The 21850-nt window shown below is 49.5% G+C and overlaps 1 protein-coding gene across 1 annotated transcript in view; it reads left to right on the top strand.

Moving 5' to 3' along the window:
* Positions 1–21850, top strand: part of tbck (TBC1 domain containing kinase) — a 188737-nt gene that overhangs the window by 47183 nt on the left and 119704 nt on the right. Inside the window, 1 exon segment of the mRNA XM_084318848.1 lies at positions 19507–19543. Within this exon segment, the coding sequence (XP_084174974.1) occupies positions 19507–19543 (37 nt within the window).

Raw genomic sequence — 21850 nt, 5'->3', positions numbered from 1 at the left:
AAGAAATAACGATCAAATAACGAGTATACTCGTTGTTGACATTCAACGATTGGCGGCCAATAACGAGTATAATCGTCGTTGGCAGGGAATGAGTTCATTAAGACAACTGTGTCACGATAATATTTTTTTTTAAATCCCATGATATGATAAATGCTAAATATCGGTTTAGAATACCGTAATTTTCGCACTATAAGCCGCACCTGAATATAAGCCGCAGCAGCTAAATTGAATGATGTGTACATATATAAGCCGCACTGGACTATAAGCCGCAGGTGTTTTAATGTTTAATTACCTATGTAATTAGCATTGGGACACAATACTGTCGGACAAATAACAAGAATTACCTCATTTACAAGTTGTATTAAGTTTAGCAAATAAGGGAACAGATAAATAACATTTCAATGCAGTCAAAAAAGCAATATTTCGATTTTTACATTTTCGGGTTTGGTCACGTCGAGTCACATATAAGTCGCACCGTTATATAAGCCGCAGGGTCGAAAAATGGGGGGAAAAGGCGCGGCTTATAGTCCGAAAATTACGGTAGTCACAGAACCCTGCAAGTAGTCCAGTGGAAGCACCAAACTGGAAGGAAGAGACACTTCTGTATTCTCGTGAGATGCTTTCTTTGCATGTAATTAACTGTGGGCATTGTTTTGTTTTTTTGTTTTCTCTCCACTGCGTTTTTATAAACAAAGCCTTTCCTACGAACAGATGTCTCATTGTGGTTCCTTTATCAAATTGCCCCTCTGCTCCCCTCCCTTCCAGCCTGGCTTTTCAAAGATGTCGAAGTATGCATGTTTTCACGATGTCGCCTCGACACTCTTGCACCGCCGTCTTGGAAGGAGATAGAATTAGCCTCCTTCTCACCGTTTGACCCCGGCAGGAGTGGAGCAGGCCTTGTTGATACAGCTTTTATGTTTACTGTCTAATCCGAGAATTAGTCTTCACAAACCATAAATAATTCCTCTATGAAGTTCAGAGAAGGGATTTCACCATTGTTGTTCCACCAAAGTAGTAAATCCGTTGGCCGTTAAAAATGTTACGCTAAGTCATCACAGTATGAGGGGCTTTCGATTTCCCACATTCTGTCTGTCAAAACATCCCTAACGAAACACAGTTGTGGTTTTTAGAAGAAGACGACCGCTATTCAAATAAACACAAACCACAAGTCATTTTTTTTAAATATCCCAGCGTGCCGCAACTCTCCTCTAATAACCATAGGTGGTTAGAGTCTGTGTTTAATTCCTTTTTCAATTTGGCCACAATCCTACCCCTCCCCCCATTCCTGACCCCTCGTTGCCTCCATTCCCACTCCCAAGTCTCCCATTTACACCTCGACTAATCTAATCTCGCTGGACTGCTGGCTCCAGTCTGAGAACTTGTTGAAATTGAGGCGGCCGCTCTGCCCTGTTCCAACCTCGCCAGCCCTGGCCCCCCGCCCCCCACCCCACCGCCTACCAATTAACCAGCTGTAATAAACTCCAATATCCCTCCACGCCCTGTTCCAGCCCCTCACTGCCGGACAGCGAGGACCTCCGGTGGGACCGGGCTGTGACTGGCAGGTGTTGGAACAGGTGGTTTGTGTTTGTGTGTGTGTGTGTGTGTGTGTGTGTGTGTGTGTGTGTGTGTGTGTGTGTGTGTGTGTGTGTGTGTGTGTGTGTGTGTGTGTGTGTGTGTGTGTGTGTGTGTGTGTGTGTGTGTGTGTGTGTGTGTGTGTGTGTGTGTGTGTGTGTGTGTGTGTGTGTGTGTGTGTGTGTGTGTGTGTGTGTGTGTGTGTGTGTGTGTGTGTGTGTGTGTGTGCACGTGTGTGTGTGTGCACGTGCGCGCATGTTTTAATTTCCAGTGGAGGAGAGTGAGAGGGGGAGGCAGGAGGGAGGAAGGAAGACGGGGGAGTGAGTGTCGTAATGAAATTTCATTGTTCCCCCCATCATCCACTCTCAGCTGCTTGCTCTCATCTCTGCTCCTCCATCTCAGGGCCTGTGTGAACCTCGCTGACATCAGAAACACTTAAAGTAAAGCGGTTAGGTGGCGTAGCGGAGATTGCGTTCGTCACCAACCCCGGAGCTGTGAGCTGGATTCGCCTGTTCGAATCCAGCTCACAGCTCCGGGTTTGTCACCAGCTTGGCTGGCCGTTCACACTAATACAATTGGCTGTATTAGAGGGTGGGAGAAGCTGGCGGGGTGGGTCCGGGTCGTTGTAAACAGCGACTCCTACAGTTCGGTCGGGGCGCCTGCTAAGCGCGGATAGGACCTGAGTGGGATAGTGTGATCCTTCCACACGCTACGCCCTCTCAGGGAGGATCCGCGCTGCCAGGTGAAAAGAAGTGGTTGATTGGCTGGACGTGTGTCGGAGGAAGCACGTGATAGCCTCCACTCTCCCAGATGATCTGACTGTGGGGGGTAAGTGCGCAGCGACCAGGAAGGGGATTGGGAATTGGCATACGACTAACATTGGGATGGGAGAAAATCTGAGGAAAATGGAGGGGGAAAAAGATTAAAAAAAAAAGAAAAAAAAACACTTAAAGTAATAATCTCTACCGTTTTCATGTAAATGAATGTCTGGCACTCTCTCTATCGCCAACTGATAACACAGTAATTATTCTACCTATACCCAGTTCACCCAAGCCAACGAGTACCAATCACATGTCAAAACATTGTATGTTCTTGTATTCTTCTCTGTTCCTGGAAAACAATGTTTTTATTTTTTATCACTGACAGACCGACCGATCTTGCATTTGGTAGCATACATAAAAATTGTAGCGTACATAAAAAAATACAATATCTCCATTACATTACTGTAACTGAGGGGTACAATTCCCTGACTGTATTGATAAGTATGGTATCATTAAACCACTACCGATTATGTACTTTAACTACTTTAACACAGTACATGATATAGATATGATGAACACTTTCCCACCATGAAACGAAGTCCACACAAATGTATAAATCGAATATTTTATATAGCAAAGGGTATATACAACGTTCACTTAATGACATTTATGATTTGAATGCACTTGTAAGGCAAATGAGTATTCGTAGGCAAATCAACATTGAATGTCCAATCTCTGGTTACGCAGGAAGCAAGTATGCAACCTGGTTCTTTAGGGAACTATAGCGATGGTACTTAAATGATTATAGCTGGATATACTAAAAGGGGGTCCCGCTGGTTGTAAGTCAGTAGAGGGGGGGGGTTAGGAGAGCCGCCGGCGATATCCCATCTGGCCAACGATTTCTGGGGAGAATTCAGAGTGCTGAACACGGTGCCCACAGAACCTCGGTCCACAGATGAATACAGCTGGGCCCTCTTGTAGACGGTAGCTGCCGGTCCACAACGAAGAGACGTGAGGCGACCTCACTCGGGTAGAGCGCCGTCTCACCTGGACTCCTCTCGGGGGGGTAGTTCCAACACTCACCAGTGTTGGCTGTTATCCATGGCATAATCAAAGCACCCAAAGCAAGTAGATAATCCAAGCCGTGTAGGGCTCGCCGTCGTCCGGGTAAGGTAATCCAATGTGCAGGTCCACTCGTCCTGGCGCAGAACTCCTTGGATGAAAGCACCACACGTGGTCTGCCCAGCCTGGTTAAGACTCTAGATAACGCGAGGAACGATGGGGGTACTGCTCACTTTATAACTCTAACCGAACGATGCACCATACATAATAGACTATTATTAACTTAATAGAAATACGTCCCACTCGACGGTATAGTGCCAAACTATGACAATTCAACTATTAATCCACACGATGTCTCAATGCCATTCTGAGGCCAAGTTGACCATACTGCACCACACGTGGATCGTGGGTGAGGCTTAACGTCTTGCCACTAGGTTGGAGGGTAAAGGACTAAGGGCTAAGGGACTAAAAGAAAGTTCTACTTTACTTGCGCCATATATATATGCGCTGTGAACAAATAGTACCATTCGTATTTCGGCAGACGTATTCCTACGCGGAACCGGGGCTAGTAACGACATGTTCGTCGGCACGATTGAACTTGAACCAAGGGGCTTGGCTGCTGGCGCCAAGTTCTTGTCCAATGAGAGAATGAAACTATTATGGGCTGTTAGTAGACTAAAGGGATATTCAGTGTATATGTACAAGGAATATACAAGGGATATCAAACGATATACAAATACTATTAAATATATATCCATAAATAAATATATATATTCGGTTTAATCTGATCCTTCACAACAGCCGCCCCCTAATTAGTCCCACCTAATTAGCTAAGCAGAGACAGATTAACCGCACTGTCTACCACTCAAGGTCCGCTGTAAGGGTCAGTCAACTCACAAAGTCATGGGGTCATGGTCGTCATCGATAGTGTCTGGGAGTCTGGGCAGTTCTATTAGCCTCGCCACGGGTCGTGTGTAAGTTCGCCCTTGGACGAGCACCTCAGCTGCTCGGACCTTGCCATCGGCACCGGTGATCACTTTGCTTACGCGGCCAGCCGGCCACATAGCTCTGGGTAGTGACTGGTCGATAATCATGACGACTGTTCCTTCTGTCAAATTGTCTCTCTCTTTTACCCACTTCTGGCGGGTCTGTAGAGACGGTAGGTAGTGGAGTAGAAAGCTGTTCCAAAACTTGTCAGCTAGTACTTGACTGTACCTCCACATTCTTCGGCCGCTCGCTTCTTCAGGCCTGTACATTGTCTGGGGTAGCGCGGGGTCCAGCCGCACCATCAAGAGTGTGTTGGGGGTGACTGGGTCGACATCTGCTACATCACTGGAGACGTAGCCGAGGGGCTTTGAGTTCAATACTCCCTCGATCTCCGTGAGGACTGTCATTAGGACTTCTTCCGCCACAGTCTGGGCCCCAAGCACGGCGTACAGGGCTGTCTTTATTGAACGTACTTCTCGTTCCCAGGTTCCACCGAAGTGGGGTGCGTTCGGGGGATTAAACTGGAAGTCAATCTGGGATGGAGCGAGGTGGGTCTTAAGTTCTGGGCCCATAGCTTGGAAGCTCTCTCTCAGCTCTCTTTCTCCGCCTTTGAAGTTTGTCCCGTGATCAGACAACAATGTAGACGGTTTTCCTTTCCGTGATGTGAATCTTCGGAAGGCCATAAGGAATGAGTCTGTGCTCATGGTCGGAAGGAGTTCGATATGTATCGCTCTGGTGGTCATGCATTTGAATACAATACCCCACCGCTTCTCGGTTCCTCTTCCTTTCTTTATGTACAACGGGCCAAAACAGTCCATGCCTGTGGAGTGGAATGGCTTGTTGCCGAGTCGGAGGCGACAGGGAGGTAGGTCAGCCATCCGGGGTATGCTGGGCTGCGCGCGCCACTTTCGGCAGTCTAGACAGGTTCGCTGGAAGCGTCGCACTGCTTCTCTCCCTTGAAGTATCCAATAGCGACGTCTGATCTCCGCGAAGACTCTCTCTGCTCCTGCGTGGTGCACATCCTCGTCGTATTTCTTTATGATCAGCTCTGTGACCTTGTGTCGGCTGTTCAAGACTATCGGGTACTTAACGTCATCCGGTAGGTCGGGGGCTCTCCGCAGACGACCACCCACTCTGATGAGATTATGGGCGTCACTCTCGGGTGCCAGGTGGAGCAGTCTGCTGTCTGATGGGACGGGCTTTCCTCCCTGTAGACAGTCTAGCTCATCGGGGAACGAGTCTCTCTGGGCTCGTTGTAGTAGAAGAAGTTCTGCTTCTTCGTAGTCAGCTGCTGAAATGTCGGCAGTGGACTGAATCTCTGGGTGGTGCCACAGGAATGTCTTTAGCTGCGCACTCTGTAGGGTAATGCAATCATCTATGTTGGGGTCTGTGGAGGCGACTGTGCTCAGTCCACAGAACATAGGTTTCTTGTTCTCAGCCTCCTCTTTACTCGCTTCCCGTGGGGTGGGCGTAGGCCACTCTTCTTCCGGGAGCTTGAGGAACTCTGGTCCGTCACTGTAGATGTTGCGACGGGTGAGGTCATCTAGGGACATTCCCCGGGTGATGACGTCAGCTGGGTTGTGTTTGGTGTCCACATACCGCCAGCTCGCTGCTTCTGTTAACTCTTGAATCTCGGTGACTCTGACTCCCACGAAGACTTTGTATCTGCATGAATCAGACTTGATCCATGTGAGTACTGTCGTGGAATCTGACCACAAGATTGTTCTGTGCACCGGAATGGTGAGTTCACGTTGGATTAACGTGGCTAGATGCGCTCCTGCTAGGGCTGCGCAGAGCTCTAGACGCGGGATAGATTGTTGCTTTCGTGGGGCTATTCTTGAGCGAGCCAGGATGAAAGCAGTGTGTATCTCTCCTCCCTTCTCTTGGGCACGCAAGTAGGCCACCGATCCATAGGCTACTTCGGAGGCGTCACTGAAGACGTGTAGATCCATCTTGCATGTCTCTGGCCTCACTGTGGGTGGGAAGTAGCTGCGGCGTATATTGACGCCTGGGAGTGAGCGGAGCTCCGTCTCCCACTCTCTCCATGTGGAGGCAAGGGGTGCGGGTATTGGGTCGTCCCAGCCCTGGTCCTTGTCCCATAGTGCTCGTACAATCATCTTTGCCCTGGTGGTGTAAGGTAGAATACATCCCAACGGGTCATATTGTCTGGCGAGTGTTCTGTACACACTCCGTCTGGTGGTCGGTATCGCCGTCGACCTTCCCTGCTCCGTGGTCAGGGGTTTGTGTCTATAGTGGAGCGAGTCTGTTTTGAAGCGCCAGACTAGTCCTAGTGTCATTTCTTGGGCTTCTCCTGGGATTGTCGCCATCCAGGTCTCGCTGCTGGCAGCCTTGTCCGCGGGGGAGAGGCTGCGCAATACGTGCGGGTCGCTGCTGGCCCACTGCCTGAGATCAAAGCCGCCTTTGATCAGGGAGGCGCGTAGCTTGATTAGGAGAGCCTCGGCTTCTTCTTGAGTCGAAACGCTTTGTAAACAGTTGTCCACGTAGAAACTGTTCTTCACACTGTGTCGGACCTCTTCATCTGCTGCTGGGTCCTCTGCGACCTCTGGGTTGAGGTTGCGCAATACTGGGGGGTCGCTGCTGGCCCACTGCCGGAGATCAAAGCCGTCTTTGATCAGGGAGGCGCGGAGCAGCGCACGACGTCGCCAGTCAATTTTCTTCTCGACATGCTGCAGGAGTGTGGTGTCTCCTTCTGTCGCTCTGGAGTGGAGGCAGCTAGTGGCTGCTGTTCGGTTGAGAGATTTAGCGAGGGGGCCTTGTAGTGTCCATCCTAGGCGGGTCTCGACTGCTGCAGGACAGCCTCAGGGTCCTGTATGGACCCGGTCTATCGGGACTATGAGGTCTGCATGGTCGGAGCCTATCAGCAGGGTCGGGGTGGCGCCGTCTATGAGCGGGATAGGTAGTTGACGCAGGTGCACATATTTATCCATCAGCTTGGCGATGGGGTAGGTGTACTGTGATAGTCCTATTTCTTGGCTGGTGAAAGCATTTGTAATCCTATACCGTCGCTCTGGCTGCCCGCTTGCTGCGATAGTGAAGGAGACATTCTCGCCCTTCATCGTCTTTAAATCTCTTCTTATTGTCCGAATCGTCATTTGGTTCTCGCTCCCCCGCAGTCCCAGCTGGGCCGCAGCGGACGCGAGCAGAAGGGTCTTCTCTGACCCGTCATCAAGGACGGCGTAAGTGTCCATGACTTTATCTTGGTAGCTCAATGTTACACGGACTACCTTTAAGAGCACTTGGGCGCCGCTGCTGCTGGCGGGGTCAATGTACATGACACTTGCCTTGGTGCTGCTCGATGGTGCAGGTGCAGGCTTTCTTCTGTTACTGTCGTGTAGGACATCTAGATGGGCTCCGTCACACCGACTGCACCTCTTCTTTAGGCGGCATTCGGCTGCCATGTGATTGCGCGCACATCGGTAACAGCGCCTGTTGGACTTTATCCATTGACTCACTTCTTCTGCATTCATCTTTGTGAACAGGTCACATTGTGACAGCCAGTGTTCCTTCTCGCAGTACGGGCACACCATCTTCCACTTCTCTTTTCTCGAGGGGGTACTGTGGTTCTTACTGCTCGGTACTGATTCTGATTGGTGCATGACAGTCACCGATCTTCTTCCATCGTTTATTCTCCTGGGTCCCTCTCTGGAGCTTGGTGTGCTCCGCCCGAACGTATCCAGTCGTAGGCTGCTGACTTCTCTCGCCAGGAAGTCGGCTAGATCGAGGAGGGATGGTTCGGGACCGTTAGGATCACGGTGGTCTCTCTGCCGCCTGAAGCGCTCTTGTCTGGCGGGTGGCAGCTTCTCTAAAATCCTCTCGACGTTAGAGTTGGCGTATAGCTCGTGCATACCCTTTTCCCGTTGCGCTCCCAGCATCCCTACCAGGGACTGCACTTTTATAGACAGGTCGTCTAATGAGCGATTGTCTGTTGCTGGGGGTAGGCGGTCAATATGCCTTATCTCTTGGATTACGTAATCCCATATACGTCCATATCTCTGGTCCAGCGCTGCTAGAGCCGCGGTGTATGGGGTCGTAGAGGTGGCATAGGCTAGCGCTATATTGTGCGCTCGCGGTACTTTCAGGTGCTTCAGTAATATTGCATACTTGTGGCGTTCATCAGCGACATCCACCATCATTGTCTCTAAGCACATCCGGAGCTCCGTGTACTGTGCTCGATTCTCATAGGTGAAGTCTGGAAACGTCGGTGTGGCAATGTATGACGCCGTGGATGGCTGATACATCGGCGAGCGTTGGGGGAGAGACCTCCTAGGCGAGTCTCCTCTTGCGCCTCTCTGTGGGCTGGTACCGGCAGGGTACCATGGCCCGCTGGTCCAGGTGCTATTCCTCGGGGCTGGTCGTGCGTCGTGCTCACCCGTGAATAGGGTCGGGGGTCTGTAGCGCAGCGCCGCGGGGTTATAGCCTGGGCTGTACTGGACCTCCTGGTCCGGTGGAGTACTGTGCTGTCGTCGGGCTTGGTTCTCCTCCTCTCCCTCTTCTTCTTCTATCAGGTCCTCTAGATCCTGTAGTCGTTTATTTAGCTTCTCCGCAGTGTATGCCGCTCCTTCCTTGTAGCTGGGTCTCGCTTGGACCGGTCTGGGAAGGGGGTCTGCGGGGGGTATAGGCTTGGTCTGTTGGTCAAGTTCAGGGTCGCTTGCTCGGTTAGGAGACGCTGCCCTTGACTGTTGTCTCGACGAGTTCCTTGAACCCCTGGCGGAGGGAGAGGGTGTTGCCTTGAGGATCAGCTGCTCCATTAGCTGCGCTTGTAGTCTGTCGCGCTCGGCTTCGCGCTTGGTGAGATCTGCTTCTCTTTGGGCACCGGCAGCGGCGCGCTGGGCGTCGGCCCGGTCTCTTGCCATATTCTCTTCCGTCTGAAGGCGTCTCATCTCCAGGCGTATGCGCTCTTCTTCGCTCCGTTGTTGCGCTTGGAGTTGTTCGCGCTCGCTAAGCGTCTGTGCTTGGAGTCGATCGCGTTCACCCTGAAGTCGATCGCGTTCACCCTGAAGTCGATCGCGTTCGGTAGAGGCTGTCAGGCTGGCGAGGAACGCCTGTGATAGCATCCTCTCCGCTTCGCTGGGGGAAGACGGTTGTAGAGGTGAGCCGCTCCTGGCTGTACTCGTCGGGGAGTCCTGGAGCTCTATTTCCTCGGCGCTCTCCTCCTCTTCTTCCGTGCAGAGTTCTCTCTCTGTAGGGTTGTCTTCCTCCTGGGGCTGGTCGGGGACTACTTCTTCGGTATTGGCGGGGGGTAAAGGCATGTCAGCTCCCTCCTGGTCCCCACCGTGAGCTTGGTCAGTTACATTAGAACCCACTAGGGCCTCTGTGGTCGGGGTAACCTGGTCGTTAAGGTCAGACATAATTTTACTTTCTACTTTTACCGCGTTTACCGTTTGTCGAAGGCTAGGTAGTTGACTGACAGCGTAATCCTCTAAGTACTGAGGTGTCTGTCGTCTGCGCCGCGGGCGTTCTACGTTAGGAGGACCGTTTCGTGGAGTGTTCATCATAGGCCATTTCAATATTAATAACACTATATTAATATTACACTAGTTACCCTCCGGCTCGAAGGACCAATTGTAACTGAGGGGTACAATTCCCTGACTGTATTGATAAGTATGGTATCATTAAACCACTACCGATTATGTACTTTAACTACTGGCCACACAGTACATGATATAGATATGATGAACACTTTCCCACCATGAAACGAAGTCCACACAAATGTATAAATCGAATATTTTATATAGCAAAGGGTATATACAACGTTCACTTAATGACATTTATGATTTGAATGCACTTGTAAGGCAAATGAGTATTCGTAGGCAAATCAACATTGAATGTCCAATCTCTGGTTACGCAGGAAGCAAGTATGCAACCTGGTTCTTTAGGGAACTATAGCGATGGTACTTAAATGATTATAGCTGGATATACTAAAAGGGGGTCCCGCTGGTTGTAAGTCAGTAGAGGGGGGGGGTTAGGAGAGCCGCCGGCGATATCCCATCTGGCCAACGATTTCTTGGGAGAATTCAGAGTGCTGAACACGGTGCCCACAGAACCTCGGTCCACAGATGAATACAGCTGGGCCCTCTTGTAGACGGTAGCTGCCGGTCCACAACGAAGAGACGTGAGGCGACCTCACTCGGGTAGAGCGCCGTCTCACCTGGACTCCTCTCGGGGGGGTAGTTCCAACACTCACCAGTGTTGGCTGTTATCCATGGCATAATCAAAGCACCCAAAGCAAGTAGATAATCCAAGCCGTGTAGGGCTCGCCGTCGTCCGGGTAAGGTAATCCAATGTGCAGGTCCACTCGTCCTGGCCCAGAACTCCTCGGATGAAAGCACCACACGTGGTCTGCCCAGCCTGGTTAAGACTCTAGATAACGCGAGGAACGATGGGGGTACTGCTCACTTTATAACTCTAACCGAACGATGCACCATACATAATAGACTATTATTAACTTAATAGAAATACGTCCCACTCGATGGTATAGTGCCAAACTATGACAATTCAACTATTAATCCACACGATGTCTCAATGCCATTCTGAGGCCAAGTTGACCATACTGCACCACACGTGGATCGTGGGTGAGGCTTAACGTCTTGCCACTAGGTTGGAGGGTAAAGGGCTAAGGGACTAAAAGAAAGTTCTACTTTACTTGCGCCATATATATATGCGCTGTGAACAAATAGTACCATTCGTATTTCGGCAGACGTATTCCTACGCGGAACCGGGGCTAGTAACGACATGTTCGTCGGCACGATTGAACTTGAACCAAGGGGCTTGGCTGCTGGCGCCAAGTTCTTGTCCAATGAGAGAATGAAACTATTATGGGCTGTTAGTAGACTAAAGGGATATTCAGTGTATATGTACAAGGAATATACAAGGGATATCAAACGATATACAAATACTATTAAATATATATCCATAAATAAATATATATATTCGGTTTAATCTGATCCTTCACAACAGCCGCCCCCTAATTAGTCCCACCTAATTAGCTAAGCAGAGACAGATTAACCGCACTGTCTACCACTCAAGGTCCGCTGTAAGGGTCAGTCAACTCACAAAGTCATGGGGTCATGGTCGTCATCGATAGTGTCTGGGAGTCTGGGCAGTTCTATTAGCCTCGCCACGGGTCGTGTGTAAGTTCGCCCTTGGACGAGCACCTCAGCTGCTCGGACCTTGCCATCGGCACCGGTGATCACTTTGCTTACGCGGCCAGCCGGCCACATAGCTCTGGGTAGTGACTGGTCGATAATCATGACGACTGTTCCTTCTGTCAAATTGTCTCTCTCTTTTACCCACTTCTGGCGGGTCTGTAGAGACGGTAGGTAGTGGAGTAGAAAGCTGTTCCAAAACTTGTCAGCTAGTACTTGACTGTACCTCCACATTCTTCGGCCGCTCGCTTCTTCAGGCCTGTACATTGTCTGGGGTAGCGCGGGGTCCAGCCGCACCATCAAGAGTGTGTTGGGGGTGACTGGGTCGACATCTGCTACATCACTGGAGACGTAGCCGAGGGGCTTTGAGTTCAATACTCCCTCGATCTCCGTGAGGACTGTCATTAGGACTTCTTCCGCCACAGTCTGGGCCCCAAGCACGGCGTACAGGGCTGTCTTTATTGAACGTACTTCTCGTTCCCAGGTTCCACCGAAGTGGGGTGCGTTCGGGGGATTAAACTGGAAGTCAATCTGGGATGGAGCGAGGTGGGTCTTAAGTTCTGGGCCCATAGCTTGGAAGCTCTCTCTCAGCTCTCTTTCTCCGCCTTTGAAGTTTGTCCCGTGATCAGACAACAATGTAGACGGTTTTCCTTTCCGTGATGTGAATCTTCGGAAGGCCATAAGGAATGAGTCTGTGCTCATGGTCGGAAGGAGTTCGATATGTATCGCTCTGGTGGTCATGCATTTGAATACAATACCCCACCGCTTCTCGGTTCCTCTTCCTTTCTTTATGTACAACGGGCCAAAACAGTCCATGCCTGTGGAGTGGAATGGCTTGTCGCCGAGTCGGAGGCGACAGGGAGGTAGGTCAGCCATCCGGGGTATGCTGGGCTGCGCGCGGCACTTTCGGCAGTCTAGACAGGTTCGCTGGAAGCGTCGCACTGCTTCTCTCCCTTGAAGTATCCAATAGCGACGTCTGATCTCCGCGAAGACTCTCTCTGCTCCTGCGTGGTGCACATCCTCGTCGTATTTCTTTATGATCAGCTCTGTGACCTTGTGTCGGCTGTTCAAGACTATCGGGTACTTAACGTCATCCGGTAGGTCGGGGGCTCTCCGCAGACGACCACCCACTCTGATGAGATTATGGGCGTCACTCTCGGGTGCCAGGTGGAGCAGTCTGCTGTCTGATGGGACGGGCTTTCCTCCCTGTAGACAGTCTAGCTCATCGGGGAACGAGTCTCTCTGGGCTCGTTGTAGTAGAAGAAGTTCTGCTTCTTCGTAGTCAGCTGCTGAAATGTCGGCAGTGGACTGAATCTCTGGGTGGTGCCACAGGAATGTCTTTAGCTGCGCACTCTGTAGGGTAATGCAATCATCTATGTTGGGGTCTGTGGAGGCGACTGTGCTCAGTCCACAGAACATAGGTTTCTTGTTCTCAGCCTCCTCTTTACTCGCTTCCCGTGGGGTGGGCGTAGGCCACTCTTCTTCCGGGAGCTTGAGGAACTCTGGTCCGTCACTGTAGATGTTGCGACGGGTGAGGTCATCTAGGGACATTCCCCGGGTGATGACGTCAGCTGGGTTGTGTTTGGTGTCCACATACCGCCAGCTCGCTGCTTCTGTTAACTCTTGAATCTCGGTGACTCTGACTCCCACGAAGACTTTGTATCTGCATGAATCAGACTTGATCCATGTGAGTACTGTCGTGGAATCTGACCACAAGATTGTTCTGTGCACCGGAATGGTGAGTTCACGTTGGATTAACGTGGCTAGATGCGCTCCTGCTAGGGCTGCGCAGAGCTCTAGACGCGGGATAGATTGTTGCTTTCGTGGGGCTATTCTTGAGCGAGCCAGGATGAAAGCAGTGTGTATCTCTCCTCCCTTCTCTTGGGCACGCAAGTAGGCCACCGATCCATAGGCTACTTCGGAGGCGTCACTGAAGACGTGTAGATCCATCTTGCATGTCTCTGGCCTCACTGTGGGTGGGAAGTAGCTGCGGCGTATATTGACGCCTGGGAGTGAGCGGAGCTCCGTCTCCCACTCTCTCCATGTGGAAGCAAGGTGTGCGGGTATTGGGTCGTCCCAGCCCTGGTCCTTGTCCCATAGTGCTCGTACAATCATCTTTGCCCTGGTGGTGTAAGGTAGAATACATCCCAACGGGTCATATTGTCTGGCGAGTGTTCTGTAGACACTCCGTCTGGTGGTCGGTATCGCCGTCGACCTTCCCTGCTCCGTGGTCAGGGGTTTGTGTCTATAGTGGAGCGAGTCTGTTTTGAAGCGCCAGACTAGTCCTAGTGTCATTTCTTGGGCTTCTCCTGGGATTGTCGCCATCCAGGTCTCGCTGCTGGCAGCCTTGTCCGCGGGGGAGAGGCTGCGCAATACGTGCGGGTCGCTGCTGGCCCACTGCCTGAGATCAAAGCCGCCTTTGATCAGGGAGGCGCGTAGCTTGATTAGGAGAGCCTCGGCTTCTTCTTGAGTCGAAACGCTTTGTAAACAGTTGTCCACGTAGAAACTGTTCTTCACACTGTGTCGGACCTCTTCATCTGCTGCTGGGTCCTCTGCGACCTCTGGGTTGAGGTTGCGCAATACTGGGGGGTCGCTGCTGGCCCTCTGCCGGAGATCAAAGCCGTCTTTGATCAGGGAGGCGCGGAGCAGCGCACGACGTCGCCAGTAAATTTTCTTCTCGACATGCTGCAGGAGTGTGGTGTCTCCTTCTGTCGCTCTGGAGTGGAGGCAGCTAGTGGCTGCTGTTCGGTTGAGAGATTTAGCGAGGGGGCCTTGTAGTGTCCATCCTAGGCGGGTCTCGACTGCTGCAGGACAGCCTCAGGGTCCTGTATGGACCCGGTCTATCGGGACTATGAGGTCTGCATGGTCGGAGCCTATCAGCAGGGTCGGGGTGGCGCCGTCTATGAGCGGGATAGGTAGTTGACGCAGGTGCACATATTTATCCATCAGCTTGGCGATGGGGTAGGTGTACTGTGATAGTCCTATTTCTTGGCTGGTGAAAGCATTTGTAATCCTATACCGTCGCTCTGGCTGCCCGCTTGCTGCGATAGTGAAGGAGACATTCTCGCCCTTTATCGTCTTTAAATCTCTTCTTATTGTCCGAATCGTCATTTGGTTCTCGCTCCCCCGCAGTCCCAGCTGGGCCGCAGCGGACGCGAGCAGAAGGGTCTTCTCTGACCCGTCATCAAGGACGGCGTAAGTGTCCATGACTTTATCTTGGTAGCTCAATGTTACACGGACTACCTTTAAGAGCACTTGGGCGCCGCTGCTGCTGGCGGGGTCAATGTACATGACACTTGCCTTGGTGCTGCTCGATGGTGCAGGTGCAGGCTTTCTTCTGTTACTGTCGTGTAGGACATCTAGATGGGCTCCGTCACACCGACTGCACCTCTTCTTTAGGCGGCATTCGGCTGCCATGTGATTGCGCGCACATCGGTAACAGCGCCTGTTGGACTTTATCCATTGACTCACTTCTTCTGCATTCATCTTTGTGAACAGGTCACATTGTGACAGCCAGTGTTCCTTCTCGCAGTACGGGCACACCATCTTCCACTTCTCTTTTCTCGAGGGGGTACTGTGGTTCTTACTGCTCGGTACTGATTCTGATTGGTGCATGACAGTCACCGATCTTCTTCCATCGTTTATTCTCCTGGGTCCCTCTCTGGAGCTTGGTGTGCTCCGCCCGAACGTATCCAGTCGTAGGCTGCTGACTTCTCTCGCCAGGAAGTCGGCTAGATCGAGGAGGGATGGTTCGGGACCGTTAGGATCACGGTGGTCTCTCTGCCGCCTGAAGCGCTCTTGTCTGGCGGGTGGCAGCTTCTCTAAAATCCTCTCGACGTTAGAGTTGGCGTATAGCTCGTGCATACCCTTTTCCCGTTGCGCTCCCAGCATCCCTACCAGGGACTGCACTTTTATAGACAGGTCGTCTAATGAGCGATTGTCTGTTGCTGGGGGTAGGCGGTCAATATGCCTTATCTCTTGGATTACGTAATCCCATATACGTCCATATCTCTGGTCCAGCGCTGCTAGAGCCGCAGTGTATGGGGTCGTAGAGGTGGCATAGGCTAGCGCTATATTGTGCGCTTGCGGTACTTTCAGGTGCTTCAGTAATATTGCATACTTGTGGCGTTCATCAGCGACATCCACCATCATTGTCTCTAAGCACATCCGGAGCTCCGTGTACTGTGCTCGATTCTCATAGGTGAAGTCTGGAAACGTCGGTGTGGCAATGTATGACGCCGTGGATGGCTGATACATCGGCGAGCGTTGGGGGAGAGACCTCCTAGGCGAGTCTCCTCTTGCGCCTCTCTGTGGGCTGGTACCGGCAGGGTACCATGGCCCGCTGGTCCAGGTGCTATTCCTCGGGGCTGGTCGTGCGTCGTGCTCACCCGTGAATAGGGTCGGGGGTCTGTAGCGCAGCGCCGCGGGGTTATAGCCTGGGCTGTACTGGACCTCCTGGTCCGGTGGAGTACTGTGCTGTCGTCGGGCTTGGTTCTCCTCCTCTCCCTCTTCTTCTTCTATCAGGTCCTCTAGATCCTGTAGTCGTTTATTTAGCTTCTCCGCAGTGTATGCCGCTCCTTCCTTGTAGCTGGGTCTCGCTTGGACCGGTCTGGGAAGGGGGTCTGCGGGGGGTATAGGCTTGGTCTGTTGGTCAAGTTCAGGGTCGCTTGCTCGGTTAGGAGACGCTGCCCTTGACTGTTGTCTCGACGAGTTCCTTGAACCCCTGGCGGAGGGAGAGGGTGTTGCCTTGAGGATCAGCTGCTCCATTAGCTGCGCTTGTAGTCTGTCGCGCTCGGCTTCGCGCTTGGTGAGATCTGCTTCTCTTTGGGCACCGGCAGCGGCGCGCTGGGCGTCGGCCCGGTCTCTTGCCATATTCTCTTCCGTCTGAAGGCGTCTCATCTCCAGGCGTATGCGCTCTTCTTCGCTCCGTTGCTGCGCTTGGAGTTGTTCGCGCTCGCTAAGCGTCTGTGCTTGGAGTCGATCGCGTTCACCCTGAAGTCGATCGCGTTCACCCTGAAGTCGATCGCGTTCGGTAGAGGCTGTCAGGCTGGCGAGGAACGCCTGTGATAGCATCCTCTCCGCTTCGCTGGGGGAAGACGGTTGTAGAGGTGAGCCGCTCCTGGCTGTACTCGTCGGGGAGTCCTGGAGCTCTATTTCCTCGGCGCTCTCCTCCTCTTCTTCCGTGCAGAGTTCTCTCTCTGTAGGGTTGTCTTCCTCCTGGGGCTGGTCGGGGACTACTTCTTCGGTATTGGCGGGGGGTAAAGGCATGTCAGCTCCCTCCTGGTCCCCACCGTGAGCTTGGTCAGTTACATTAGAACCCACTAGGGCCTCTGTGGTCGGGGTAACCTGGTCGTTAAGGTCAGACATAATTTTACTTTCTACTTTTACCGCGTTTACCGTTTGTCGAAGGCTAGGTAGTTGACTGACAGCGTAATCCTCTAAGTACTGAGGTGTCTGTCGTCTGCGCCGCGGGCGTTCTACGTTAGGAGGACCGTTTCGTGGAGTGTTCATCATAGGCCATTTCAATATTAATAACACTATATTAATATTACACTAGTTACCCTCCGGCTCGAAGGACCAATTGTAACTGAGGGGTACAATTCCCTGACTGTATTGATAAGTATGGTATCATTAAACCACTACCGATTATGTACTTTAACTACTGGCCACACAGTACATGATATAGATATGATGAACACTTTCCCACCATGAAACGAAGTCCACACAAATGTATAAATCGAATATTTTATATAGCAAAGGGTATATACAACGTTCACTTAATGACATTTATGATTTGAATGCACTTGTAAGGCAAATGAGTATTCGTAGGCAAATCAACATTGAATGTCCAATCTCTGGTTACGCAGGAAGCAAGTATGCAACCTGGTTCTTTAGGGAACTATAGCGATGGTACTTAAATGATTATAGCTGGATATACTAAAAGGGGGTCCCGCTGGTTGTAAGTCAGTAGAGGGGGGGGGTTAGGAGAGCCGCCGGCGATATCCCATCTGGCCAACGATTTCTTGGGAGAATTCAGAGTGCTGAACACGGTGCCCACAGAACCTCGGTCCACAGATGAATACAGCTGGGCCCTCTTGTAGACGGTAGCTGCCGGTCCACAACGAAGAGACGTGAGGCGACCTCACTCGGGTAGAGCGCCGTCTCACCTGGACTCCTCTCGGGGGGGTAGTTCCAACACTCACCAGTGTTGGCTGTTATCCATGGCATAATCAAAGCACCCAAAGCAAGTAGATAATCCAAGCCGTGTAGGGCTCGCCGTCGTCCGGGTAAGGTAATCCAATGTGCAGGTCCACTCGTCCTGGCCCAGAACTCCTCGGATGAAAGCACCACACGTGGTCTGCCCAGCCTGGTTAAGACTCTAGATAACGCGAGGAACGATGGGGGTACTGCTCACTTTATAACTCTAACCAAACGATGCACCATACATAATAGACTATTATTAACTTAATAGAAATACGTCCCACTCGATGGTATAGTGCCAAACTATGACAATTCAACTATTAATCCACACGATGTCTCAATGCCATTCTGAGGCCAAGTTGACCATACTGCACCACACGTGGATCGTGGGTGAGGCTTAACGTCTTGCCACTAGGTTGGAGGGTAAAGGACTAAGGGCTAAGGGACTAAAAGAAAGTTCTACTTTACTTGCGCCATATATATATGCGCTGTGAACAAATAGTACCATTCGTATTTCGGCAGACGTATTCCTACGCGGAACCGGGGCTAGTAACGACATGTTCGTCGGCACGATTGAACTTGAACCAAGGGGCTTGGCTGCTGGCGCCAAGTTCTTGTCCAATGAGAGAATGAAACTATTATGGGCTGTTAGTAGACTAAAGGGATATTCAGTGTATATGTACAAGGAATATACAAGGGATATCAAACGATATACAAATACTATTAAATATATATCCATAAATAAATATATATATTCGGTTTAATCTGATCCTTCACAACAATTACATTACTGCACCCTGAGAGAGGGAACTGTGCCCTGAGAGGGAGGTTTGCCCTGGGTGGGAGGTTCAAAGGGTCAAAGTGGGTATAAAACAGGAGGGTAGACTGTCAAGTTTTAAACTGTGGATACCAAACAGAGATGGTAAAGTCGACTTTGAACTGTTGAACAGTAATCCAGAACTATTTTATTGCACTGTAAAATATATATATATTTTTTTTATCTATTCTATTCTACAATTGTATTGCACTGCACTATTGCACTATTTTAATTTTATAATTTATAATAATTTTAATTATTTAACCAGGCAGGTTAATTAAGAACAAATTCTTATTTACAATGGCGGCCTGGTGGGAAGACAAAAGGTCCTCTGGAAGGGTAGCAGGGAAAGGAGACAAAAAACGAAGTAGAAAAGACAGAGGTAAGGGAAATAATTAAAACACACATCAAACAAACAACCAAATAAAATTACAAGGTATGTAATACATGAATACACAAAGCAGAACAGTCAATTTACAGGCTGGGTGACAGTTGCAGGTGTGTGTAAACAACTCTGTGATAGAGTCCTTAAAAGTAGTGAGGGGGATGAATTTGTCTATTTTCTCTTTTGCATCTCGTTCCAACTGCTCGGAGCAGCAAATTGGAAGGAGGATTGACCGAAGGAAGTGTTAACACAGGGACCATCTAGCGAGATATAGTGAGCAGCTCTGGTATTATAGGCAGTAGATGACAATTTTAACAAGTGTATCAAATAAGGAGGGGTCAGACCAAAACTTGAGAGTCTTGCCTGGACTCGAACAAAAACACCACAGAGTTGAAACACATTCTGAATGCCATTTCATGGGGCATCAAAGGACAAGATGAATAACAGTATTAATGTACCTCTCCTCTCCTCTCCTCTCCTCTCCTCTCCTCTCCTCTCCTCTCCTCTCCTCTCCTCTCCTCTCCTCTCCTCTCCTCTCCTCTCTTCTCCATACAGCTCTATGCTATTCCCTGGTTCCTGACCATGTTCACACGTAAGTCACTTTTTTTCTTCCTTTTTCCCCCCTGTTTTCTGAATCCCACACAGTTAGCAGCTTCGTACAACTGGACTGAATGAGGCCATTCTCTACTATTGTCCTCCATCAATAATTGCCCATAATTGTTTTGTTTTGCACAAGTCTCAATATGAAGTGTGACTGTTGGTGGCTGCATTATGCTCTGAACTTCCCTACGGAAAGCAGTCTCTTCAAAAAAGTATTTTATTCTCAACGAGACTTTCTGCATAAATAATGGTTAACACTTTGATTGCCTAAGGTTAAATTCATGATATACCATCCGTTGCCAGCTCTATTTGTCTATGGAGAAGTTCCCCTTCTTTGCAGGGCTATAACTTTTTAAATTCTATTGCTAGATTGCCATTATTAGGGCCCATTCAATGTCCTATATGTATTGTTCAGGGTGTATGAACGTTAAACTTTTTCATTCACATATTCATACTAAAATATGATCTAAAGTATAAGTATGTTTTTATCTTTTTCTGCAGCTTTCTCCAGAACGTGATCTATAGCCCCAAATGCATTATATTGATGATGAAATACAGTTTGATAGCAATCGGCGCGATATAAAAAATTTCAACTGGACGTACTTCTAGAATGATCTACGTATGATCTGATGATGACCGGATGGGCGGGGGATCGTTTATAATTCCGTGGGCAGCGTTAGATGATTCATCCAGAGTGGGTCAAGTCAAGTCAAGTCAAGAGTTTTAATTGTCACGGCATACAAGTATACAATGAAATGCGGGTGGTCTTGCCCGCAACGATGTGCAATACAGTGGTACAACATATAATAGAATCCAATAAAAAACAACATTGTGCAATAAACAGGTAACAGGTAACATGGTGTGACATCTCGGTATCTGTACATAGTTATAGTCATATGTTCATCATAGCAGTTTATATGGAATACGTTAGAAAATAACGCTGGATCTTACCGTATGTTCCTCGCGCCGTTGGGCGATCAGCGTGGGGTAGACAGTTTTCCATTATGGGATGTCGAAATACCCATATTCCAGGTTGTATAATAGTATATACGTCCAAATCATGTTGTTTATCGAGTTATTGGCAACGGATCGCTATGTATTGTGTCGAGCTCGAGTCCCGGTACCTATAGCGAGTGCCCGGAAGTAATATGGGTGATCACCACTTCATCCACATGACTTCCTGTTTGGGCGATCTGCCGATCGGCCACCAGATGGCGCTCTTGAACCGCTAGAGGATTGAGAGGAGATCAGAACTGTGTGTGAAGGCTGCAGAGGGAAAATATGATTCCGATCACAGATTTTTGAAATATTGATATCAAAGACAAGTTACGGCGTCCTAGGCAACTTGAGCATGGCTAGGAAAGACGCCTAAACACGTTTTTGGCACTTAAAGTGTTAAATGGTCAATTTATGGTTAAATAATAATATTATTATTTTTTCTTTTTTAAAGCAGTCACCGCTTTGAACCTTTATGTTGGTAACAGGGGGGGTTGCACAGATCAAATGGGACTTAAACACATTAATTCATTCACAAGACTGCAATATGTCAAGTTTTTAGACCATCTTTAAAATACACATACTGTAATTGCTGAGGAAGGTGACATTGAGAGGAGTCTGGCAGATGTGCTTCATTCAGACACCTAGAAGTCCAAACGGATTGGAGAATCCGAGTCATCACTCAGATACCAATAGAGTTCAAGTTCAAGTTTAAAGTTTCTTTATTATTTGTCATACAGAAATACAGAATACTTTGCATGAAATGTTTCTTTCTTGCCTTCTTGATAACACTGTCAATGTGTGTGGTCCATGTCAAGTCCTCAGATATGTGGACTCCGAGGTACTTAAAACTGTTCACTCTCTCAACCGGTGCCCCGTCAATGCTGAGGGGGCTGTAGTCCCTGACCCCCAACCTCCTAAAGTCCACAAGAGGAGGGTTTAGTGCAGTGAGGTCACACTTATATACAGTTATACATCTCTACTCCCACATTATATTGTTGAAATACATTCTATTCATAATGTTCAGCCTTGAGATCAATGCTACAAATTAATTATTACAAATTAGTATTTACAATGAAACCCTCTTCTAAGTGGTCAATCCATGCAGTTGCAGTGGTGTAAATGGTTGAAGAACCATTCAGTTTCAGTGTGGTGTAAATGATTGAGGAACCATTCAGTTTCAGTGGTGTAAATGATTGAGGAACCATTCAGTTTCAGTGGTGTAAATGGTTGAGGAACCATTCAGTTTCAGTGGTGTAAATGGTTGAGGAACTATTCAGTTTCAGTGTGGTGTAAATGGTTG

This window comes from Notolepis coatsorum (assembly GCF_963971535.1).
Source record: "Notolepis coatsorum genome assembly, chromosome: 7".
NCBI lineage: Eukaryota > Metazoa > Chordata > Actinopteri > Aulopiformes > Paralepididae > Notolepis > Notolepis coatsorum.
This window is presented reverse-complemented; position numbering and strand designations above follow the sequence as displayed.